Raw genomic sequence first — 19,866 nt, 5'->3', positions numbered from 1 at the left:
TTACTTGTTTCATCTTGTAATCTTTTTAAGTAACTGCAATCAAGCCATTCCAAAATTGCTTAGGCAATTGATCTTCAGTCACTGCATTTTAGAACCCATGGGGCCAGCAGGGCATCATATAATCCAATGTCACTTAGAAGGAGGAAAATGAGGCAGAAAGGGGTCAAGTGACTAACTTAATATCACACAGTAAGACATACAGACAGAGGGCACAGAATATAGGTCTTTGGATCCCCAGGGAAGAACCTCTTTTGTAAAACAGAGCTGAGAAACATCTTGACGTAAACGAAAACAAAAGTTACAGTCTCCCAGGTTTCCTTTTGTGAATATTTTCAAACAGAACACTTGTGAAGTGCTTTCGGAATGAATCTTACAGATGATTTAATATTTACTGTGTTGGGTAAGATAATGATGTGAGTAAACCAAGTGATGGATGGTGGCAGGTTACTTATCCGGTAACCTCAGGTCCTAAGAACACACTGAGATCTGAGAAGTTTGTGAAATAAAAAAGGTCTCTGCCAATCAAATCCAGGCCACGTAGGCCTGGCCTGATTTTCTGCTTGTTCTCCCCATGTGGGAGTGTGTCGGGCTCTCATCTAGGTAAGATAAACCTATCAAGCTTGGTCACAGGGGAGATGCCAACTGCTCAGCAGACCAGAAGCAGCAAATCAGAAAGGAAAAAAACCGAGTGGTGTACAGACAGTCGGAAATATAGTACAAATTAGCAGTGAGAACTGAAAGCTGAATGAGAGGAGATGGAATTAAACTATTAACCCTGATCTGAACAGGCAGAGCAAGGCCATCGAGGGTACAGGTTAAGGATCCTCCAAAACGTAAAGGCTCCTGGAGGAATTGCCCTATTAAACCAAAGAATAATAACACACGCTTCTCAAGATGACCCTGAGTCATCGAAAGTCCAAATTATTTTTGGCAAACCAGATTTGAGAAAGCAGGGATGTACAGAATCCACTACAGAAAATTTTCCATTAGGTTGATTAAAATGAAGGGTAATTAAAGCTTTCCATTATCTGGACAGTCACCTTACATCCCACTGTACTCAGAAAAGACGCAAGCTTGCCATGCAGGAGAATCCCTTAGAGCTTTTAGAAAGAAGCCTCCATTTAAACAGGCCTGGGTGGACTGGGTTTTCTTTCATTTAGAGTTTGATCTTCCCTCCATCATTCTGAGAGTGCAGAAGCAATTCTTCTGCCAGAAGAGGAACCAGGCTCTCGCCCACCGGGGCACAGAGACACCGTCTCTGCACCAGGCCTGCCCACGAAGCCAGGGAGGCTGGCAGGCGGCCTCGGCAGGAACCTCAGCTAATTCACCTAACACTGCCCCAACCTTGTGGGCGTGGCCCCGTCCTCCTCTCAGGAAACATCCGCAGTCAGGGATTCCTGTGGCAGCTTCCCATCCTTGATTCCTTTCTTCTCTTTTTTTTCAATTTAGTAATTTAAATTAAATTTAAATTTAGTAGTAATTTAATTTTTATCAGAATCATGCATGCACATAGTTTAAAGAGCCAAATAGTTGTCACCAATTCCTCCTCTCCAGAAGCCAGTTACACTCAAACCCTTTAGCTGAGTTTCCTTTTTTAGTATTTACGTCCATATTTCTAAATAATATGCTTATGTTGTTTCGTTAGATTTTTTTTCCAAACGTCACCTATTAAACTCCCCATAGTGGATGAGAATTTTGCTATTTTTAATCTCCCCACTGCCAGGACACATGTAGTCTCTTGGCCATCTGGGGTCTAACTGCTTCTTAATCCAGCTTTGGGGCAGCTCTTCACTTTTACCCCCACTTCCAGAGGCAGCAGGTGCCACCACATCCTGAGCTGGTGGGGGGTGGTCTGCAGCGCAAATCAGATGCCTGTCAGGTCCCCACCTCAGCTTCAGCTCTCCTGACTCAGCTAAGTCAGTTATCACTTGTTCAGCTGGTTTTCAGTTTCCAAAATTTTGTTGCTCTCATTTTCCTTGTCCTTATGGGTTTATGCCTTAAAAAAACAACCCTTACTGTCATTTTAATGAGGCTCAGAAGGGAGTGGAGATTAAATGCAGGTGTTAATACACCATCCTTGACAGGATGTATGTCACTGATTTCTTTTTTCCTTTCCAGAGAACAAATTATTTTCTATTTAAATTCACCTGATGAAAACACCCAACACACTGAAGCAGAGCAGTCTGGGTTTCCTTCTATTAGATCAATTCAGTGACTAAAAAAGGAATTAAAATTCAAAGATAGGTTGCTAATTCTGGCCATTGAAAGAGAAAGACATTAGAAAGTGGAAAAGACTGTTCCTCTGAAAGAATATGGCTGATCTTTTATCAACTTTTTAAAAAAGAATTTTTATGAACTTTTATGGTGCTTCTCCCGCTGCAGATTCCTGTTCAGATCCCCTGCACGTGTTCCTTACCAATCACCTACTTTGCTATTTCTTGGAAGAACAAGCATTTGTTAGATTTAGGAGCATGTGTGCATGTGAGTGTATGCACCTGTCTCATCGATGTAAACACACTCTTCCTTGTACAGCGCTGCCATTTATCACTGATCTTTCTCACTCACATGGGGGCCCAGACCCACTTACCCCACATCACTCCTGCACCATCTCACATCCAATTAGTCCCTTTTACTGGCACTGAACAAATGCTCCCAGGCTCTGGCCGGTCCTCAGTCCCCTCTTTCACATGCCAAAGCTGCTGCTCTCCTATGGCACTACATCCTTGTCTACCTTCTAACGGAAAACACTCCTTTCTCTTTCAGAATTTCTCTGAATGTCACAGCTCTCTGTATTAACCAGGAAGAAGAGTCCTTCCTCTCGCTAAGGTCAAGTGTTTCACAACTGGACTTGATTCCTGCCCTCCTCACTTCCTCCAGCCTCAATCCCTCTCATCTTTTATTGCCTTCCTCTTCACCTCTTCCCCGGATCTTTCTTACGCCTAGAAACATGGTTTTCTTATTAAGATTTCCCTTTAACCCTTCAACCCTCTGTGCTGCCATACTCTCTTCTTAAAAGAGTGGGCTACACAGGCTGATTAAAGGGCCCCCCACCCCAGGGTCCCTCTGGGTCATCTGCCCGCTGGGGCCTCAGGTTCCCAGCCTACCTTGGCTGGGGGTATTCACTTCCCAGCACTCCTTTCCTGCCTCACTCCCTCTTCCCAATAACATCAGCATACACATTTCTATCTCCAAAAAATCAATTACAGGGGCTGGCCCGGTGGTGTAGCGGTGAAGTTCTCGCTCCCCTTCAGCGGCCCGGGGTTTGCCAGTTCAGATCCTGGGCGTGGACCTACGCACTGCTAATCAAGCCATGCTGAGGCGGCATCTCACATAGAACTAGAAGGATGTACAACTATTACATACAGCTATCTACTGGGGCTTTGGGGAGAAAAAAGGAGGAGGATTGGCAACAGATGTTAGCTCAGGGCCAATCTTCCTCAAAAAAAAAAAAAAAATCAATTCCATAGCCAGGAGGTTGAACCTGTCCAGACTGGGTGCACTTTTTTAACATGGGCCTGGAGGAGGGAGTGTAACTCCTTATTTTCACTTAATTGTTTAAATGAAGGTTTATCTAATAATATAAATTTGTGTTTAAAAATTTGAAATACTTCTAAAATAATCCTCTCTTGCAGCACTTTGGTGACCTATATCTTCATTGTGTCATTGCGAGATTAAAGTTCTACAAGCAGAATAACAATTACTTATCAAAACTAAAATCTTATGCAAATGTTTTTGAGCCCAATACAAATTAGCAATTCTTCCCATGACTAATGACTATCTGCCCTTACGATAACTGTAAACCCGAGAAACAAAAGATCAAAGGATTCTAAAATAAGCACTTAGGATAATAGAGAGCTGTGTAGGCGTTCAGCAGTAACTGTGGAAACCAAAAGATGATCGTTACGTGCTTCTAAAGGTCTTTAAACCCAGAGCAACGTGAACCCTGAACCGTACATAATGGTTATTCTTTTTCCCCTTCCTAGCAAAATCCTTAATAGACAAGACTCTTCAGCATTTTAAATACAAGCAAAAATATCCCCTAATGAAATCAAACAGAATAACACAAAGCTGCATTATGCTAAAAATCACCAAATTTCATAAACCAATGAAGTTGCAAAGAATTGACAATAACTCAAATTGTTAAATTAATAAACAGTTCTTTTTTCCTGATAAATGTAGTCTCAAATTCTAATAGTCCACAATTCTCATAGCAATACATGCGTTTAATAGAATCGAATATTCAATAGAAGTCAAATCACATTTAGTCAGTTAATATTTGAGCGACTACTCTGTGCAGAATGTTAGAACAGATGTCACAAGTAAAATACAGAGTCACTCAGTATGCAAACCTGGTGCCATAGGATGTTACTATCCTGTTTGGAAGATGGAACACATTAATAAAATACACAGTAACTGAAGCAGCTCTATCAGCTGCCCAAATACATATCTGAAGGGCTGAATAGAATGGTTAGGTAACATAAATCCTGGAATTATAAAAGATCTCCTGTAAAACTGTTGAGACAAAAAGAAGAAAAGTACAGAGTGGCAGAGAGGAGGGAGAGGGAAGTCTTACCAGAGGGGTAGCTTGTGAAAATCTAAGTAGGAACACACAGGGATTAGGGAAGGGCAGCCCAAAGGCCAGGCTGGTTGGACACCGTCACTTCCTTTCCTTTCTCACTGCTCCCCAGAGCCTTCCAATTGGGTCCTGCCCATGAAAATCTTCTGCACACAGCTTTGCGATCATCACCTTAAAGTTAAGTCTCTTTCCCATTCTGCTCAAAAGCCAATGGCTCCCCACTGCCTCACAAACTGAGTTCAGACTCCTGAGTTACACACAGTAAGGACTCAATACATGTGACTGTGTGTGATTACTTTCATATCTCCTGTTCGATTTGAACGTTCTAGAAGGCAAAAACCAATCTTGCCTATTTTTTAATATTTTGTTATGTAATAGTTCTTACAAGTACCTTATGCATGGTAGAAGTTCAAAACATATTTATTAAATGAACAGATGAGTTAATTAATAAATTTTATATAATATTGGCAAAATGGGTGGGCCAGTTGGTTAGATGACCTTGCATGGGAAGTTAGAAGGTTAGAGTTGATACAACAGACTTTAGTAAGCTACTGGATGATTATGTGTAGGGGAGTGACATGAGAAAAATGGCGTTTGAAGTAACTTGTTTTAGTTGTGGTTGTAGGGAATATTAGCCCAAAAAGGACTAGATGTAGAAAGATCACTTTGCCAATATTTTGCTAACAAGATGAGGATTTTTGTCTGTTGATCAGTCACTAATGTGCATATTCCTTCCATAAATACCAAAAATGAAAAGTGTCACATGCATCCTTGTCTTTAATCTATTTTAAACAAGTTTATTTCTGAAATAAGAGATGATTTTTTTCCCCAGGCTGCATAATAGTTATATAGTCTCTTGATCTTAAAGAAAAGCAACTAAAAACATTAGAAATTAAGGACAGAATTACAAATAATCTCCATATTAGAATCTTCCAAATTGACACTCAAACAAAATTTAAAAATTGAAAGAACTCAATTTTGTCTATTCTAATTACAATACAGAAACACTTGATTTTTTGGTTTTATCACAGCTAAAATTAATTACATGCTTGTGTGTCTAAGTAGAATTTTATAATCTAGTATAAATTATCAGCATCTAGTATAAATTCATCAGCATTTGAAAATGCTGGTGCATTAAGAAGTGTTAAGAGGTTGTAATTGTTGCCCATTTTCCTTTCTAAGAACTCATTCTTTCTCAGCTCAAGCCTCACCTTTCCTAGTGTGTGCCAGAAAGTCAGGGTGACTGGGGGGTTTGGCAGCACAGGAAAATCTGAGGAAAGAGATGAGAGCAGAGGTTCTCATCTTGCTGCTCATTAGAAACACCTGGGAGCTTTTAACAGCTATGAATTCTTAAGCCACACTCTAGACCAATGTCAGTATATCTTAAAAGCTCCCTCCCAGCTGAGTTTGTCATCCAGGCTTGAGACCCAGTGAATTGGTATTTTCTTTAGCCATGGAAAAATAATTTTCATATCTTATTTTCTTGATATAGTATCAAAAAGATGAAATAGTTAGAGGCAAAATATATGATGCTACTCATTTTATTTTACAGAAAAGAAACAAACTTGTACTTACCTGCCTTCTGACAATGTACAATCTTTTCATACACAGCATCTGCATTTTCAATCAACGCCTTGAGGGACTGGATCATCTGCAAAGGGAACATCCAGACACGAGATGACACCTGACAGCTGGACACTGGTCTGCAAACGTGCATGGGGCTCTTCCCCTGAGAACAGGCTGAGGTGATGAGGCAAAACACACTCTTTATCTGACTTCCTACTACTCAAGTTCAAAATGTATGTGAAAAATGATAAAGTCACACATCTCCTGTGATGGTTTAAACAAGACTGCGAGTATGATGTTTCCAGGGCAGTTAGGCTTGTGCAACACTGAGCTTAAACCTTGAGTCAGTACCGAACTGAGTTCACTTCAATGCGCAAAGCTTCAAATAAATACGTGTACACACCTGATCTGTGTTTTAAGTTATAAACACATTATGACATTTCAGTCATTCATTTTAACAAAATCTCCAACTTCATCTTATAGAAGGCTTCAACACCTACATACCTTATCCATTTTCAAAATGCCTTCATCTGAAAATTGGTTTAAAACTTACAACGAGGACCAAAAAACAGCATTTAGTTGATGCATCACTAATGATATCACTCAAACTAGTATTTTTAATGTTCCTATCAATGATTTTAAAACTTTCTATTTTGAGTTCTTGTTTCAAATTACATGTGCTTGTTTTAAGAGCCAACCTTGAATAAGAAAAACGATCAGGGCACAGCTGATCAATTATTTTACTCACCAAAATGTTAAGAAAAGATCTATCTGAAGTAACATTTTTGGCTTTAGAATCACTATGAAAATAGGATGACCAGATTCAGTTCTCATGACTCACATCGGTATAATTATGATGCTTGCTTTAAATGTAGATTCTAACTTTCTGTATTTAAACGTCCAAATATTTTGCATTATAATATTACTCATCTATTTTACATGACCATTCTATTTTAAATAACAAACACCAATCCATCATTCTCCCTTCCTTTAAATTCTGCCTTGTTTTTCTTTATAGTATTTATCACTAACTGCCACGGTAATTATTTTATAGAAACTAAATATACGTAGGTTGAATTTTTTGTATAACTCAAAGAACACCATATTTTGATTAGTTACACTTATTTAAACTAAAGCCTAATCAACACGCCTCTTAAAAATTACACCAGATTCTTAAAGTGAGTCACACAGCATTTATCAACTTCCACTGTTCTAAGAAAAGTATAGTAAACATCAAAAGGTTCGAAGGCCAAAGCAGGTGTTCATTTATGCCTTCATTCGTGATTCATGGAAGGTCTACTATAGGCAGCCCCTGGGTAGGAACTGGGGACACAGTGACCTGCAGGATATAGCCCCTGTCTTCAAGAAGTCCACAGCCTAGTGGCAGAGCTTGCACATTGGAATTCAGTATTTTCACATTCTTTCTTCAACATCTGAGTCATTCCTGTAAATTAAAATACTCTATTTTACAGCTTGACATATTGAACAGGCAGTGATAAAAATGAATAGTTAAGAACTCGATTATACTGATATGAAGTCATTTGTACCATTACATAATCTGCATACTAAAAAGGTTCATACCATCATCAGTAACCTTTTTCAGCTTTGATGTCGAGCCAAATGAGAGATATGAAGAAGCAAGGACTTCTTCAAGCAAGGATGGTGGTTGTCACAGCTTAGTATCAAAGACCTGGCCAGCAGTGCCTCCATCATTCAGACAGGAAAAAAGCAAAAACAAAAACCACACAAGCAATGAAATGAACCTGGTCATGAAGCAAATGGGCAGTACAGGGGCACTACCAGAAGGAATGTAGGAGAACAAAACAGCAACATAAAGCACAGGCTCACACATACAGACAACCTGCGGGGGAAGGTGGTCAAAACAGATTCACACTGGGGGTGGTGTGGGGCAGAAACAGCACAGACTTCTTTGGGTTCAAATCCTGGTGCTGCTGTTCATTAGCTTTGTCATCTAGGACAAGATATCAAACGTCACGGAGTCATAACGTCCTACCTGTAAAATGAGTTTAATAAAAGACACTACCGTCATAACACTGTGAGGCTTAAATGAAAGGATGTGTGCGACTGGCACAACGAAAACACTTGCAAATGGCCGATGTCACAGCTGACTCCCCATTTATCTAGGGGGCCTGGCAGAGCACTTTCTGGTAGCCCAAAATAAGCTGAAGGAGTATGCCTTCCTTTCATATGTTCACTGGCAATGTTTCAAACACCCATTACTAATTTTAGTTTTACTTGAAAAGCCTGGTGTGATGAAGGTCAGAGAAACAACAAAGTGCATTATTATTCTTAGAAGCATCTTCCAGTTTAAAAGCGTCAACAAAGGGGGGCTGGCCCAGTGGCATAGCGGTTAAGTACGCGCACTCCACAGCAGTGGCCAGGGATTCAAAAGTTTGGATCCCCGGTGCGCCGATGCACCGCTTGTCAAACCATGCTATGGTGGTATCCCATATAAAGTAGAGGAAGATGGGCACAGATGTTAGCCCAGGGCCAATCTTCCTCAGCAAAAAAGAGGAGGACTGGCATCAAATGTTAGCTCAGGGCTAATCTTCCTCAAGAAAAAAAAAAAGTATCAACAAAGGTTAAATAGTTATGCACCTTTCAGCTGTAAAATACCTACAAGGCTTCAGAAATGCACATCCATTTCAAGGGTTTGGAGAGGGACACTCCCCTGCTTCCTGCGCTCTGTAATGCTCAAAGGATCAATCCTTTATTCTTGGGGACAGTCATCTACTGAGGCCCCCTAAGTGTGGAACCCTGAGCTAAGTGCTGAGAATGAATAAAGAATAGTTGCTGACCCAGGACTACGAGCAAACAGTAACCACGATAAAATGTAGCATTGTCATTGTAGCCCACGTGCTATGGGTGTGACAAAGTTAAATACTCCTAAGCCAGGTTGGTGGGATATTTAATGGGGTGGGGTACTGGTGGTGTCACGGCGTCCATGTTGATGCTCCATTTCTGGCTTGGACTTCAATATAACAGTTCTTCTCCCGACAATGGGAGTGAACATGCACCCCCCGTCACTTATGAGCAGTACATAAAACATGAAGGAGGCTAACAGACCAGGGTGGAGAAAGCAAACAGAGTGAGAGGCCATTCCCAGCAGGTTTGGAAGTAAACAGCAGTAGGTATTTGCAGAGCATGTTAGAGGGGAGTTGGGAGGGAACCAGCCTAGGAGAAGGCAGGCACACAGTAAAGAATCAGCAGAACTGAGAGGAGGCAGGGAGAAAACACATCCAGACCTTAGCAGAGATATTCACTTTGCCACGCCTGGTATTAAATGTTTTCACCACTTCCTTTGGGAGGAGAAGTTGCCAGTTTATATCTTTTCATAGTTTTAGGGTACATATTTATAGTTAGGGTGCATATTTATAATTAAACTAATGTGTGGTAAACAGTTTGTAGTTCTTGTCCAGAGCATGAGTTCATTAATCCTCAACTCTTGCAGTATTTGCCTAAGTTCTCCGTGAGTGAGAGAGAGGAGCCCCTCTCAGTGTTCCTAAGGAAGCTCCCGGGACTGTGAGCTCCTGGGAGCACACTAGGTTAAGGGTCCAGCAGGCTGAGAGGCAGGACCAGGCAATGCGCCTTCCGTCTGCCTACCCAGCGGGCTGATGTCTTGCTGTCATTCAGCTGACACTGTGATTGAACAGAGAGCACTTGGCACTGAGGATACAGCAGGGACAATAAGGGGATGCCATTAGATCTCATGGGGACCAATGTCTGGGTCTGCTGCTTGATAACGAGCTGTAAGTATAAATAGTACAAGTGTTGGTTGAATGAATCAAAATGAAAGTAATTCAAGGCCTCCTCTGCATCAGGTATGTACTTGGTGCTTTCTGTTTCATTTAATGCTCACAAAATCCATGTGAGGTGCGTATTTATGGTGTTAGTTCTCCAGATGTGAACACCGAAGACCTGAGAGTTAAGCAACTTTCCTAAGGTCGTCTGGTATGATGGGCAAAGGAGGGGCTGTAACTAATAAACAGCAGAACTGGTGTTGCGTTTGACCTCAAAGCCTCTGCTGTTCCACAATCCATGATGGGTCTTGACACATGAGCAGCAGTTGCCTAGGCAAAGAAGAAGAAAGGGCATTCCAACCAGAAAAACGTACGAGAGGAGAGGGACTTAGTAACTCCTGATAGGCACTACACACAGTATGGTAATATCACCTCAACTATTAACATTGATATATTTTCAATATATCACTTTCTATAAAGTGCTTTGGGAAAATATTTTTTAAAAATGACAACAATGAACAATTTACTTGGCTCCACTTAACAATTCATCATTATAAAAGAGAAATCATTTCTATTTAATGTGAAACTACTAGAATAAGCATCTCAGACTAGACAAAAGCAGATATGTGGGGAGCAACATCAAGAAATGAGTCAAAGGGAAAAACTGCCTTATTTTCTCTGTATCTATTACATTAATATGTCAATATAGCACGAGGCCCAGTAGAGCGGTTGGCTCTATGAGCATTATTTGCATTAATGCAAATGCATTAATTTCATCGATCCCCTCTAAATGCATAGGTGTAAGTCTTGGCACAGCAATCAGACATCCTGCTGCCAGCCCTTACCACGTGGACACGCAACTCATGTGGTAACTCACCACGTGGACACGCAAATTGTTTATCAAGTACAAGATGCTTTTATACAGTTGTTGCTAATGGATTTCACATTAGTGTCCAGTTACCAGTACCTCCTAAATTTCTAGAACTAATGCATTAGGAAAATCTATGGATTTAACATAGCCTGAAAAACTCTTTCACAAATTTGATCAATTCTAATACAAGGTTTTAATACAGGACTCAAGCAGATGTAAAGCAGGAAGTTTCAACTAAAGGCAAAATAAAAATTAAAATTCATATTTTATTAAGCTGGAAAGAAACCAGAAATGCCCTTCATAAGAATGCTCTGTTAACAAGTAACTCCCCATGTAAGTATAAGGCAAACTTCTCTGTTTATAGGTATGGTTATGAAGGACTATTACTATATTAATATATTTTATATTACTAGATTTCTATAGCCTGCTTCTTTATTTTCTGTTTTGAAATTTGCATATCAAGTCAGAAAATTCTGTTTTCAGAATAAGCAAGTCTATGGTTTTATGTAAGGATCTTATGTCTGATTTCAAACAATACACCGAATCTCCTTTCATCCTAGGAACACAGATTGTGATAATTACAAAAGTAACTTGCCAATAATTTTAAGTCCTTGGGTGAAAGAAGTTTAGTGATAACAGTAATAACATCTTCTGAGTTCTAGATTTTTTCCCTTTATCTTGCTTTGGCCCTCAGTTTCAGATAGGAAAGGCCCCCCTCTTAACTCCGTCCTTTGCCGTCCCCATCTTAACACACTGCTGCTGCTGCTGCTTCGTTGTGGCTGTTTCTAATGAAGTTACAAAGTCTGAGAGGTGCTCAAGTTGTTATAAAATAAGAAAATGGCCAGATAGCAAAAAAGGTTTGTTGTTGTTCTCTATTTTTTTTTTGCTAAGGAAGATTAGCCCTGAGTTAATATCCATGCCAATCTTTCACTACTCTGTATGTGGGTCACTGCCACAGCATGGCTGACGAGTGGTGTGGGTCAGCGCCCAGGATCCCAACCCGCGAACCTGGGCTGCGGAAGTGGAATGCACCGAACTTAACCACTACCCATGCGGCCTGCCCCCAAAAGGCTTGTTCATTTACACAGATTCTGTGACTATGTGACACATAACTTCCCAAACACAAATAGTTGAGCATCATTCTCAAAATTCCCAATGGACTTGTAAAAGTGATACACCTGGCTCCTACCACTGAACACCCCAGAGTTCCAAGGCAGTCTTGAAGATCCATGGTAGGCCTTGATGGACAGTGAATGAGCAGGTGGCAGGTGTGGCTTCAGGTACCACTAGGCTCAGGAAAGACCCTGGGAGGATTAGACCAAAGCAGGACTTGCCTCTCAGGACTCCAGGGATGAATAAGAAAATGGCAACCGTGAATCAAGGATGGAGGTCTCGAGAAGATGAATTAACGCAATCCAAAACAGTCTTCTCCCTCTAATCAGAATTATCTGCATGGCAGCCTCTAAAGGTCAGTGTCACTGGAGGACTGTCACCCTTGTGCTACATGGACATACGAAGAGAGCTGGTTCATCAATGCTGAGAATGGGACAGAAAATAAGAACGAAATTCCCTCAGGAATCTGTAAGCTTTGGTGCTTTTTTCTGTGCTCTTGAAAGTAACATCCGTCTGAGTTAACAACACTGCCTTTCTTTTTAACATTTTACAATAATTATTACTACTATGTGGGTGAAGAATTTTAGAATCAAAGCAGGAACACTTTAGAAGATCCAGGACTTCTAAACTAAAATTCAGAGGTAACATTTTCTTTCCCTAAAGCTTCCAAGTACAGCAAAATGTCACAAAGTTGAATGAGTGGAAGAGAAACCATTTACAAGGTTATTGTTGGAAAATGCAACATAGCTTTTAACGCTTAAAAATAATATAAAAGTCACACATTTGCACTGGGGTGCCACAGTTATATTGCTGTGGGGGTCTTTGCCCAGGTGCATGCTACAATGAAACCTAGCCCCCCTCTCCATCTCCCGCAGGTGAGGGCTGTGGCCACACTCTGCTGTGTTGGGGAGGGCAGGGAGCTGGTTACCATCCAGGGGCCGCGGTTCGCCATGTCATTAATCGCTGTGGTCATCATCCCTCCCAGCAAAGTCACTATGAAAACATTTTCTGAGTAACAAACCGTTTCCAGAGTAACTCATCCTTGTTTCCTCAGCAAACTTTCCTTCCACTTCCACATTTTTCACTATGCAAATAATAGAAAAACCTATATAATAGAAAAATTATAGAAAGAACCTGAAGCTCTGCCAGATAAAAAGCTTTACCGGATCATTAACAAACATAGAGAGGAGCATATTTGGGTGCTACTGCATACAGGACCCCACTGCAGGCATGATGGGGAGGGGGCAGGATAGAAAGCAACGTGAAATATCGTTAAGCTCTCTAGGCACGGGCATTCACCTTAGAGGAAAGCAGGGAAACACGGTTAGAGAAGGAGAGAGGGGCCAGATTTTAAGATCAGGATTTTAAGCAGAGATGCGCTGTGATCAAAGTGGAATTTCAGAACTATGGACAAAGCATGAAGGAAGAAATGGGGGGTGCCGGGCGTGAAAACTGGGACAGGAAGAAGGCAGGGAGCCACTGCTATACGAGAGACCTCGGCGGCCGCAGAGGGGTTGGGAAAGATAGGATGGGACTGAGAGATTATGTAGGGAGGGACAAAGCAGGACTCGGACCGATTTGCTGTGGGCACAGAAGAAAAAGCCAAAGACACAGAGGGTGAACTGGATAGATAAAACTGGAACACATCCTGCAGTTGTAAAGCATGTCACAGTTTACAAAGCGACCTCAATATGTGCACTTATTCAGGATGTGGAGTCCCACCTTAGTTGAGCTGAATTAGTGGTAACAACAGGGCAGTCATGTGAAAATCTGCAGCAGCAACCAGAACCTGTATGGAAGCTTGGTTCTGGCATTGAGAATTGGGAATTTTCTGCACAGAGGTAGTAGCTGAGACGAAAGAATGTCTGCATCTCCAGGGGAGGAATTTTAAAGATAAATGAGATTAAAACATCACAGTGATGCTCCAGAATCACTTAAATTAATCACCAGAGAGAACTAGTGTAAGAGACACAGAAGGAGTGGTCCAGGGGAAGGAACAGTACAAGGATATTAAACATTCACATATGTGTGAGGAGGGTTTTGGGAAGGAGGGTGGGTCCACGGTATGAGGAGCTCTGGATTCGGTCATTTGGTCATCATGGAGAATACAATTGCAGTACTGACAGTTCTGCTACAATGTGACATATGTGTTCCTAAAAATCACTGCACTACACAAAATTGTGCAATGAAAACTGCAAGGTTTGTGGGAAAAATAAGGCTAGGGGCACAACATTCAAAAATTTTGCAGTGACACATTAAAAAAGACAGGAACCGAACAAAAGCGATAGCACAGTTCTGCATACGTTAAACAGTTCAGGAATGCAAAAATGCTACAACGAATGTGGCACTGGACCTTGAAAAGGACCTGCAGTTTGCTTGTGGAAGTGGGTGTCGGAAGGGTTGCAGCTTGTGAGTTACTGTGAAGGGGTGGAAGGAGAGGGATCTGAAATCTGATGGAAAGTTGTACCATGAGGTGTGGATGGGTATCGCTCCTAACACGCTCAGTGAGCTGAGGGGCTGGTAGATGTTTGAGGGGTGTATTGTGCGCATTCAGGTCACCCAGTTGCAGTCTTCTGTGTTCACTAGTGTTTCTTGTGGTCAAAACTGTGCACAAGAAAACACAAAATGTGCGTTAGGTTAAAACGATTCCCTAACATATCAATCACACAAATAAATTTGCATTTTCAAAACAAGTGTTATAGCAGAACTGACTATAAAAGCGAGAGTGTATCAAAATCTTTCTGAAAGTTTTTTTCAAAGTCTCCAATGCAATTTTATTGCGAAGTATAGTTAAACGCTCAGTTTCTATCATATTCAACTTAAGTATGGTTTTGGCATCATATAAGCCTGACACTGTACTCAACTATTTTAATAATCACTTCTTGCCAGAGAATAGACGCCAAGTACTATATAAATCTGGAGCGAATTATGAGTTATGAGTGACCCAGGGCCCAGATGCAGGAAGCCAAGAATTCTCTAGCTTTTCAATATGCTCTAACTTTTCATAAAGTTCACTTCAGAGCTCGGATGGTACCTACCTAAGGAATGACTGTGGATCTCCGGTTACACGACTTTTATCTAAACACGGGTACAATCTGAATCTCTTATGCACCGGATTTCAGATCAAATCCTGTAAAGTAATATCCCATCTCATCTGTAGAGACCTGGCTGAATTTTCACATGACAAAAGGCCTCCTCTACCATAATCAATGCCTCCATCTATCACCTCTCACTCTAAATTAACATATCATCATATTTGCACACTTAGAAAGGCCAGCATTTCATAGATTAAACTTCAAGTTTTAATTAAACTGCACTTTCTGAAGGGAATCACCATGTAAATATAAGATACAGGCATTATGCTAATTATACACAGGGTAATAAAGGTTTCTCCTGTCCTCACCTAAATAACCATTTGGATTCAGTACAAAATTCATGAAAATAAATACTATCATGTAGTCAAAACAATCAATTTACCACCCTAGGTTCTGTTGAGAGGTTTCTTCCTGTCCCCACACTCCAGTCAAAGCCAGGCCCCGCCATGTTGTCATAGCAACAACCCTTCTAAGCTGGGCGGCTCAGGTGCCTGAGGAGCAGGGAACTGCCCCTGTTCTGGGCAGTAGCTTGCCTCCAAAGGTGGCGGCCATCAATTCCTGCTCTCTTTGTACGTACACGCCAGGGCCCCGTGGACAGGGAAGGTCCATTTCTCCTTACTTTCTACCAGGTGCTCTGACACCTAGTGCACACAGGATGGACCAAATGTTTACCCTCATGGGCATTTCTGAGAGGCACTTCCAGTGTTAGCCACTAGAAGTCCTTAGTAATACACATTTGTCAGGCTGGAGGAGAGGAGAAAGGAGCAAAGATGAGAGAAAACACCATGAAGACGAAATTGGGAGGAAAAAAGCACATGTAGAGGAATAAAAGAAAAAAAAATGACAAAATCACAGAGGCAGAGCTTAGAGCAATTAAAACAGTGAATGCACCAGAGTGATTTATCTTATCACAAATCATATTTTAAATCGGATAAGAGTATTTTATTTTATGCAGACAACTGAATAAACTATAAAGCCACAACCAAACTTTTATTTGAAAGGAATTCACTCATATTTCTAGATTAACTGGGATTTAGCATTACTAGAAGTCTCCATATGTTCCCAAACATATTTAAATAGACCAGGGGCTGGAGAAGCTCCATTGTGCAAAAGAGCTCAGGGAATATAGCTAAGGGCTCTGGAAAAATCAGAGGTTCCAAGACACCAACAGATTAGTCATGAAGTCAATGTGCAGATTTTAAATGTTTATCCTACTACAAATTGGTGGCAAAGTTTTAAAACTTCTGAATAGTTTTAGTTTCAAAAAGTACACAGAATTTCAAAAAGTTGAAAAGAATTTTGGTTTTGATCTTGTACTATTTCTGGTCCTGTACGATACCATATTCAGAGGAAACAAAATTGTTGAAAATTGAGCAAGAAAAAGAACCTAAACTACCCTAAAAAAGGAACTCCATTGCAATTATAAAAGTATCCAGAAAAACTGTGTACTAATTCCCTCCAGTTCCTCTAACAGCGTATCACGCTGTGCTTTTCTGTGTGGACAGCATGTAGACAGTATGTTCACATGCACTTAAACTATAATAACCCTCTTATTTCTCCATTTTATGATCAAGCTTATATGCTCGGAAGTCTTGTTAGGGAAGAACGTGGTGTGCTACACATCGTTTTGTAGGTGATCACAGTGGGAAGACTTATGCAACATTCTCACACCAAACAGGCTACTTTATAGCATAAGATGAATCGTACACTCAAGGACACACACACACACACCCCATCCTCTCCGGGGCCTTTGGTCCTGTCAGCCTCTCAACATTGTAAAACTCTTCTCTGCTTTCCCAAACTATAATAACAACGTGCTTACACGACACCCTCATACCATCTCAGATGGCACGAAATTTAAGTGCCCCTCGTGCTCAAGCATCCTCTATGGTCAGGAGAGTAGGAAGGGGTATGAGTAAGTGAGGGTCTTAGCAACTTGGAAAGGAAGTTTCTACTGGGCCTGTGGGCAGCCAGGTGCAGTCCAGCGTGGATGTAGTCTACAGGCAGCCACTCACTTCTGCTTCCAGTAAATGCCTGGAAAGAGGGAAAGAAGGGCCAAGGCATCCCGGTGACTCCCCCGGTCTTAGAGCTTTTAAAGATAGTGAGCTCAGAGGGTACATCTTGGGTGGAAGGGAGTGTCTCCAAGGAGCTGATGAGAATGGCTTAAAACCTGGCCTGAATCATCCCTGCAGGAGGAAATGGGAACTTGAGCTCATTAAACCAATTATTCAATGAGCACGCTACTTCCACAGAACAGATTAGGAACTTGCGGATGCTACATTAACTCTTTCAAGTCACCAAGGACCATTTAGAGTTCTGACATGCTGGTTCAAAACTATTATTACTAAATTAATTAAATTTCAAAAGATACAATTTGAATTAAACATAGTACCACTTTTATTACTGCCTACTTATAGCAAGCCTTTTCTCCAAGGGGATCAAGGTGATTTAGAAACTCCTAATTAACAGAAGGTAATTCAATCACAGTCTTACTGTAAAGTAGCATTAGTTTCTCTCAGGTCTGTGATAACTGAGTATAGGTGTTAGTTAAGAGAGAAAAGCAATTGGAGACTTCTCTGTAATGAAAAGCAATATTTTTGAGCACAGTGAAGCGTCCACAATATTCCAGGAATGGCAGAGCTAGAAGGAAGACAAGAATGCATTCGACCAGTCACTCCAGGATGTACTGTACAAACCCAGGCCTTCTTCCTAGTGTTGACCACAGAACTCACGTGTCCCTTCACCTTCCCCTTTCAGAGTAGAGAGACAACTCACCTAGCAAGGTGCTGGGAAACCTCACCTTCTCCTTTCACTTTGTAATTTTAACTCTGCCTTCATGAAATGTAGTAACCACGCTGCTGCTCTGAAGTTTGGAGGGAGATTAAAACATACACACATAAAGGTCTTAAAGCTTCAAGAGCTGCGTGTTTCTAATAATAAAAACTAATAATGATTACCATTTATTGAGAATTTATTGTATTCTGGGCTATTTACATGTAAACTCATACCCTTTGAGGTGATGATATTATGCCCATTTTACAGACAAATAAATGGTCTTGCCCACGGTCACAGAGGAAGCACCAGAGCAGGGACTATCTCATCCTCAGGGCTCATATTCTTTGCTAGCACTGCCTCCTAAAAAACACCCACTCATCCACTTCCTAGGGTACAGGCAGGTTCCTCCCTCATCCCCCAATTTCTAGTCACAGTGTCTTTGTATGAGAACAATTCTGTGCACATGTATTTACCCTCCATGCACACCTGCCCAGATGGTCTGTGTGAATTCACAACTGCACTTATTGAGATGAGCCCTTGGCAAAATACATCAGGACATATCTTCTGTTGGGCGCCTTGTAGCCCTGGGAGTCAGCTCACGACGGCAGGTGAGATAGGAATGATGACAAGGATTTCCCAAGGTGGGGTCAGAGCTGGCAGATACTGTGTGCATGGGGATCAAGGTTTCTTCCCCCAGGAGCACAGGAGTGTGGTACAGCTCACTTACTAGGGCCAGTGAGTGTTGGAGATGAGGCAGGTGTGACAACTGAGAGAAGGTGGCTGTCTGGTCAGTCCACCAGGGGCCCATGCCCACCTACTAGCTCACGTGACAATCGACCTATGAGAATGCTTTGGAAAATCATAAAAAGCTATGCATATATGAGTGATGTTTCCATCTCAGGACATCTTCAGTAAATCAAGCTGCTCTCCTGCCTGGCCAGGTGAACAACTAGGAGCCCTTACTTCTTCCTCCTTTCCCCTCCACTCCTCAACTCTGCTGTATTTTCTTCTTAGGGTCTATGAATCTTTAAGTAGGGACTTTCAGACAGAGCAAAGAATCCTTTGGCAAAGGGTAGGGGAGACTCTGAAGGTCTGAACAAGGGTAAATGATCTGGGGAGCTGGGAGCCTCATGCCTTCCTTCCTCCTGCCTGTTCTAGTCCCAACCTCTCCTGCCTTTGGCCCCACCCTTCCCACAAGCATCTGGAGCTGTCCAAGTACCTCAGGCGTCCTCCTCTCCCCAGATCAGCAAAGGCCCCACTCACTGCCTTAGGATGTGGGTGCTACCGTCTAGTACTAAGACTGGAGAGCAGCTGTTCCACCCTCTACCCCCTCGCTAGCCCCCAAACCTAACCCTTCCCGGGAAGGCTACTTGTGATGATATAAATCAGTCAAGTTCGGGGAAATGTAGGCACTCTGTGGCAGGCTCTGCTGTAAGAACATAGTGGTGAACAGGACATACACTCTTCCTACCATCCTGGAGCTCAGATTTGGGGGAGGGGGAAAGACATACCTTAAAAAGAGGAATCAAACCAATGAAAGCATAATTACAAGTTGCAGTGAGTGTAAGAAGGAAATGAACAGCGTAAAGAGTAGCAGGGTGTGGGAATCCACAGAGGGGCTTGGGAGCAGCTTTCCCACACGCCCCGGGAGGGGAGAGTTTCAAAGGTCTGGCCTCTGCCTCCAGTACCCTTTATAATCCCTTCCCTTCTGAGACAGCTTTAAATAGAATGTGGTTAGCACAGCCTCGATTTTATGATTTGAGAGAAAGCCTTCCTCCCTGCTAGGGGAGGGTGAAAGGAAACTGGGGGTTTTCAGAGAAGATACAGAGCCTGCCTACTAACTCCACCCAATTCCCCTTTCTCCACCCAGCCCTTCACCCTCCCTAACGAAATGCTTGAGTTGACTGAGGAAAGGAGCAAGACTTTAACTCAATTCTTTGGCTCATTTTTAATGCCTCATTACCAAGCAGCCCAATCATGATCTCACTGAATATGTGTGGAGTTAAGTTAGTTATACAGTTTATTGGATTATAACACAAAACTCTGGTTGATTGTCACCATTTTCTACTGACATAGCATGCCTGCCTCATGAGCACAGAGAAATCAGAG

At 41.8% G+C, this 19,866-nt stretch overlaps 1 protein-coding gene across 1 annotated transcript in view; it reads right to left on the bottom strand.

The window, feature by feature from the left end:
- Positions 1-19,866, bottom strand: part of PLCL2 (phospholipase C like 2) — a 175,921-nt gene that overhangs the window by 35,265 nt on the left and 120,790 nt on the right. The window contains exon 4 of the mRNA XM_014789821.2: positions 6,152-6,227. Coding sequence (XP_014645307.2) covers positions 6,152-6,227 — 76 coding nt within the window. The remainder of the gene's footprint in view (positions 1-6,151; positions 6,228-19,866) is intronic.

Source organism: Ceratotherium simum, chromosome 5 (genome assembly GCF_057802395.1).
Source record: "Ceratotherium simum simum isolate JZ-2026a chromosome 5, ASM5780239v1, whole genome shotgun sequence".
NCBI lineage: Eukaryota > Metazoa > Chordata > Mammalia > Perissodactyla > Rhinocerotidae > Ceratotherium > Ceratotherium simum.
Note: the sequence above shows the minus strand (reverse complement) of the source record. Positions and strands in the feature narration are given on the sequence as shown.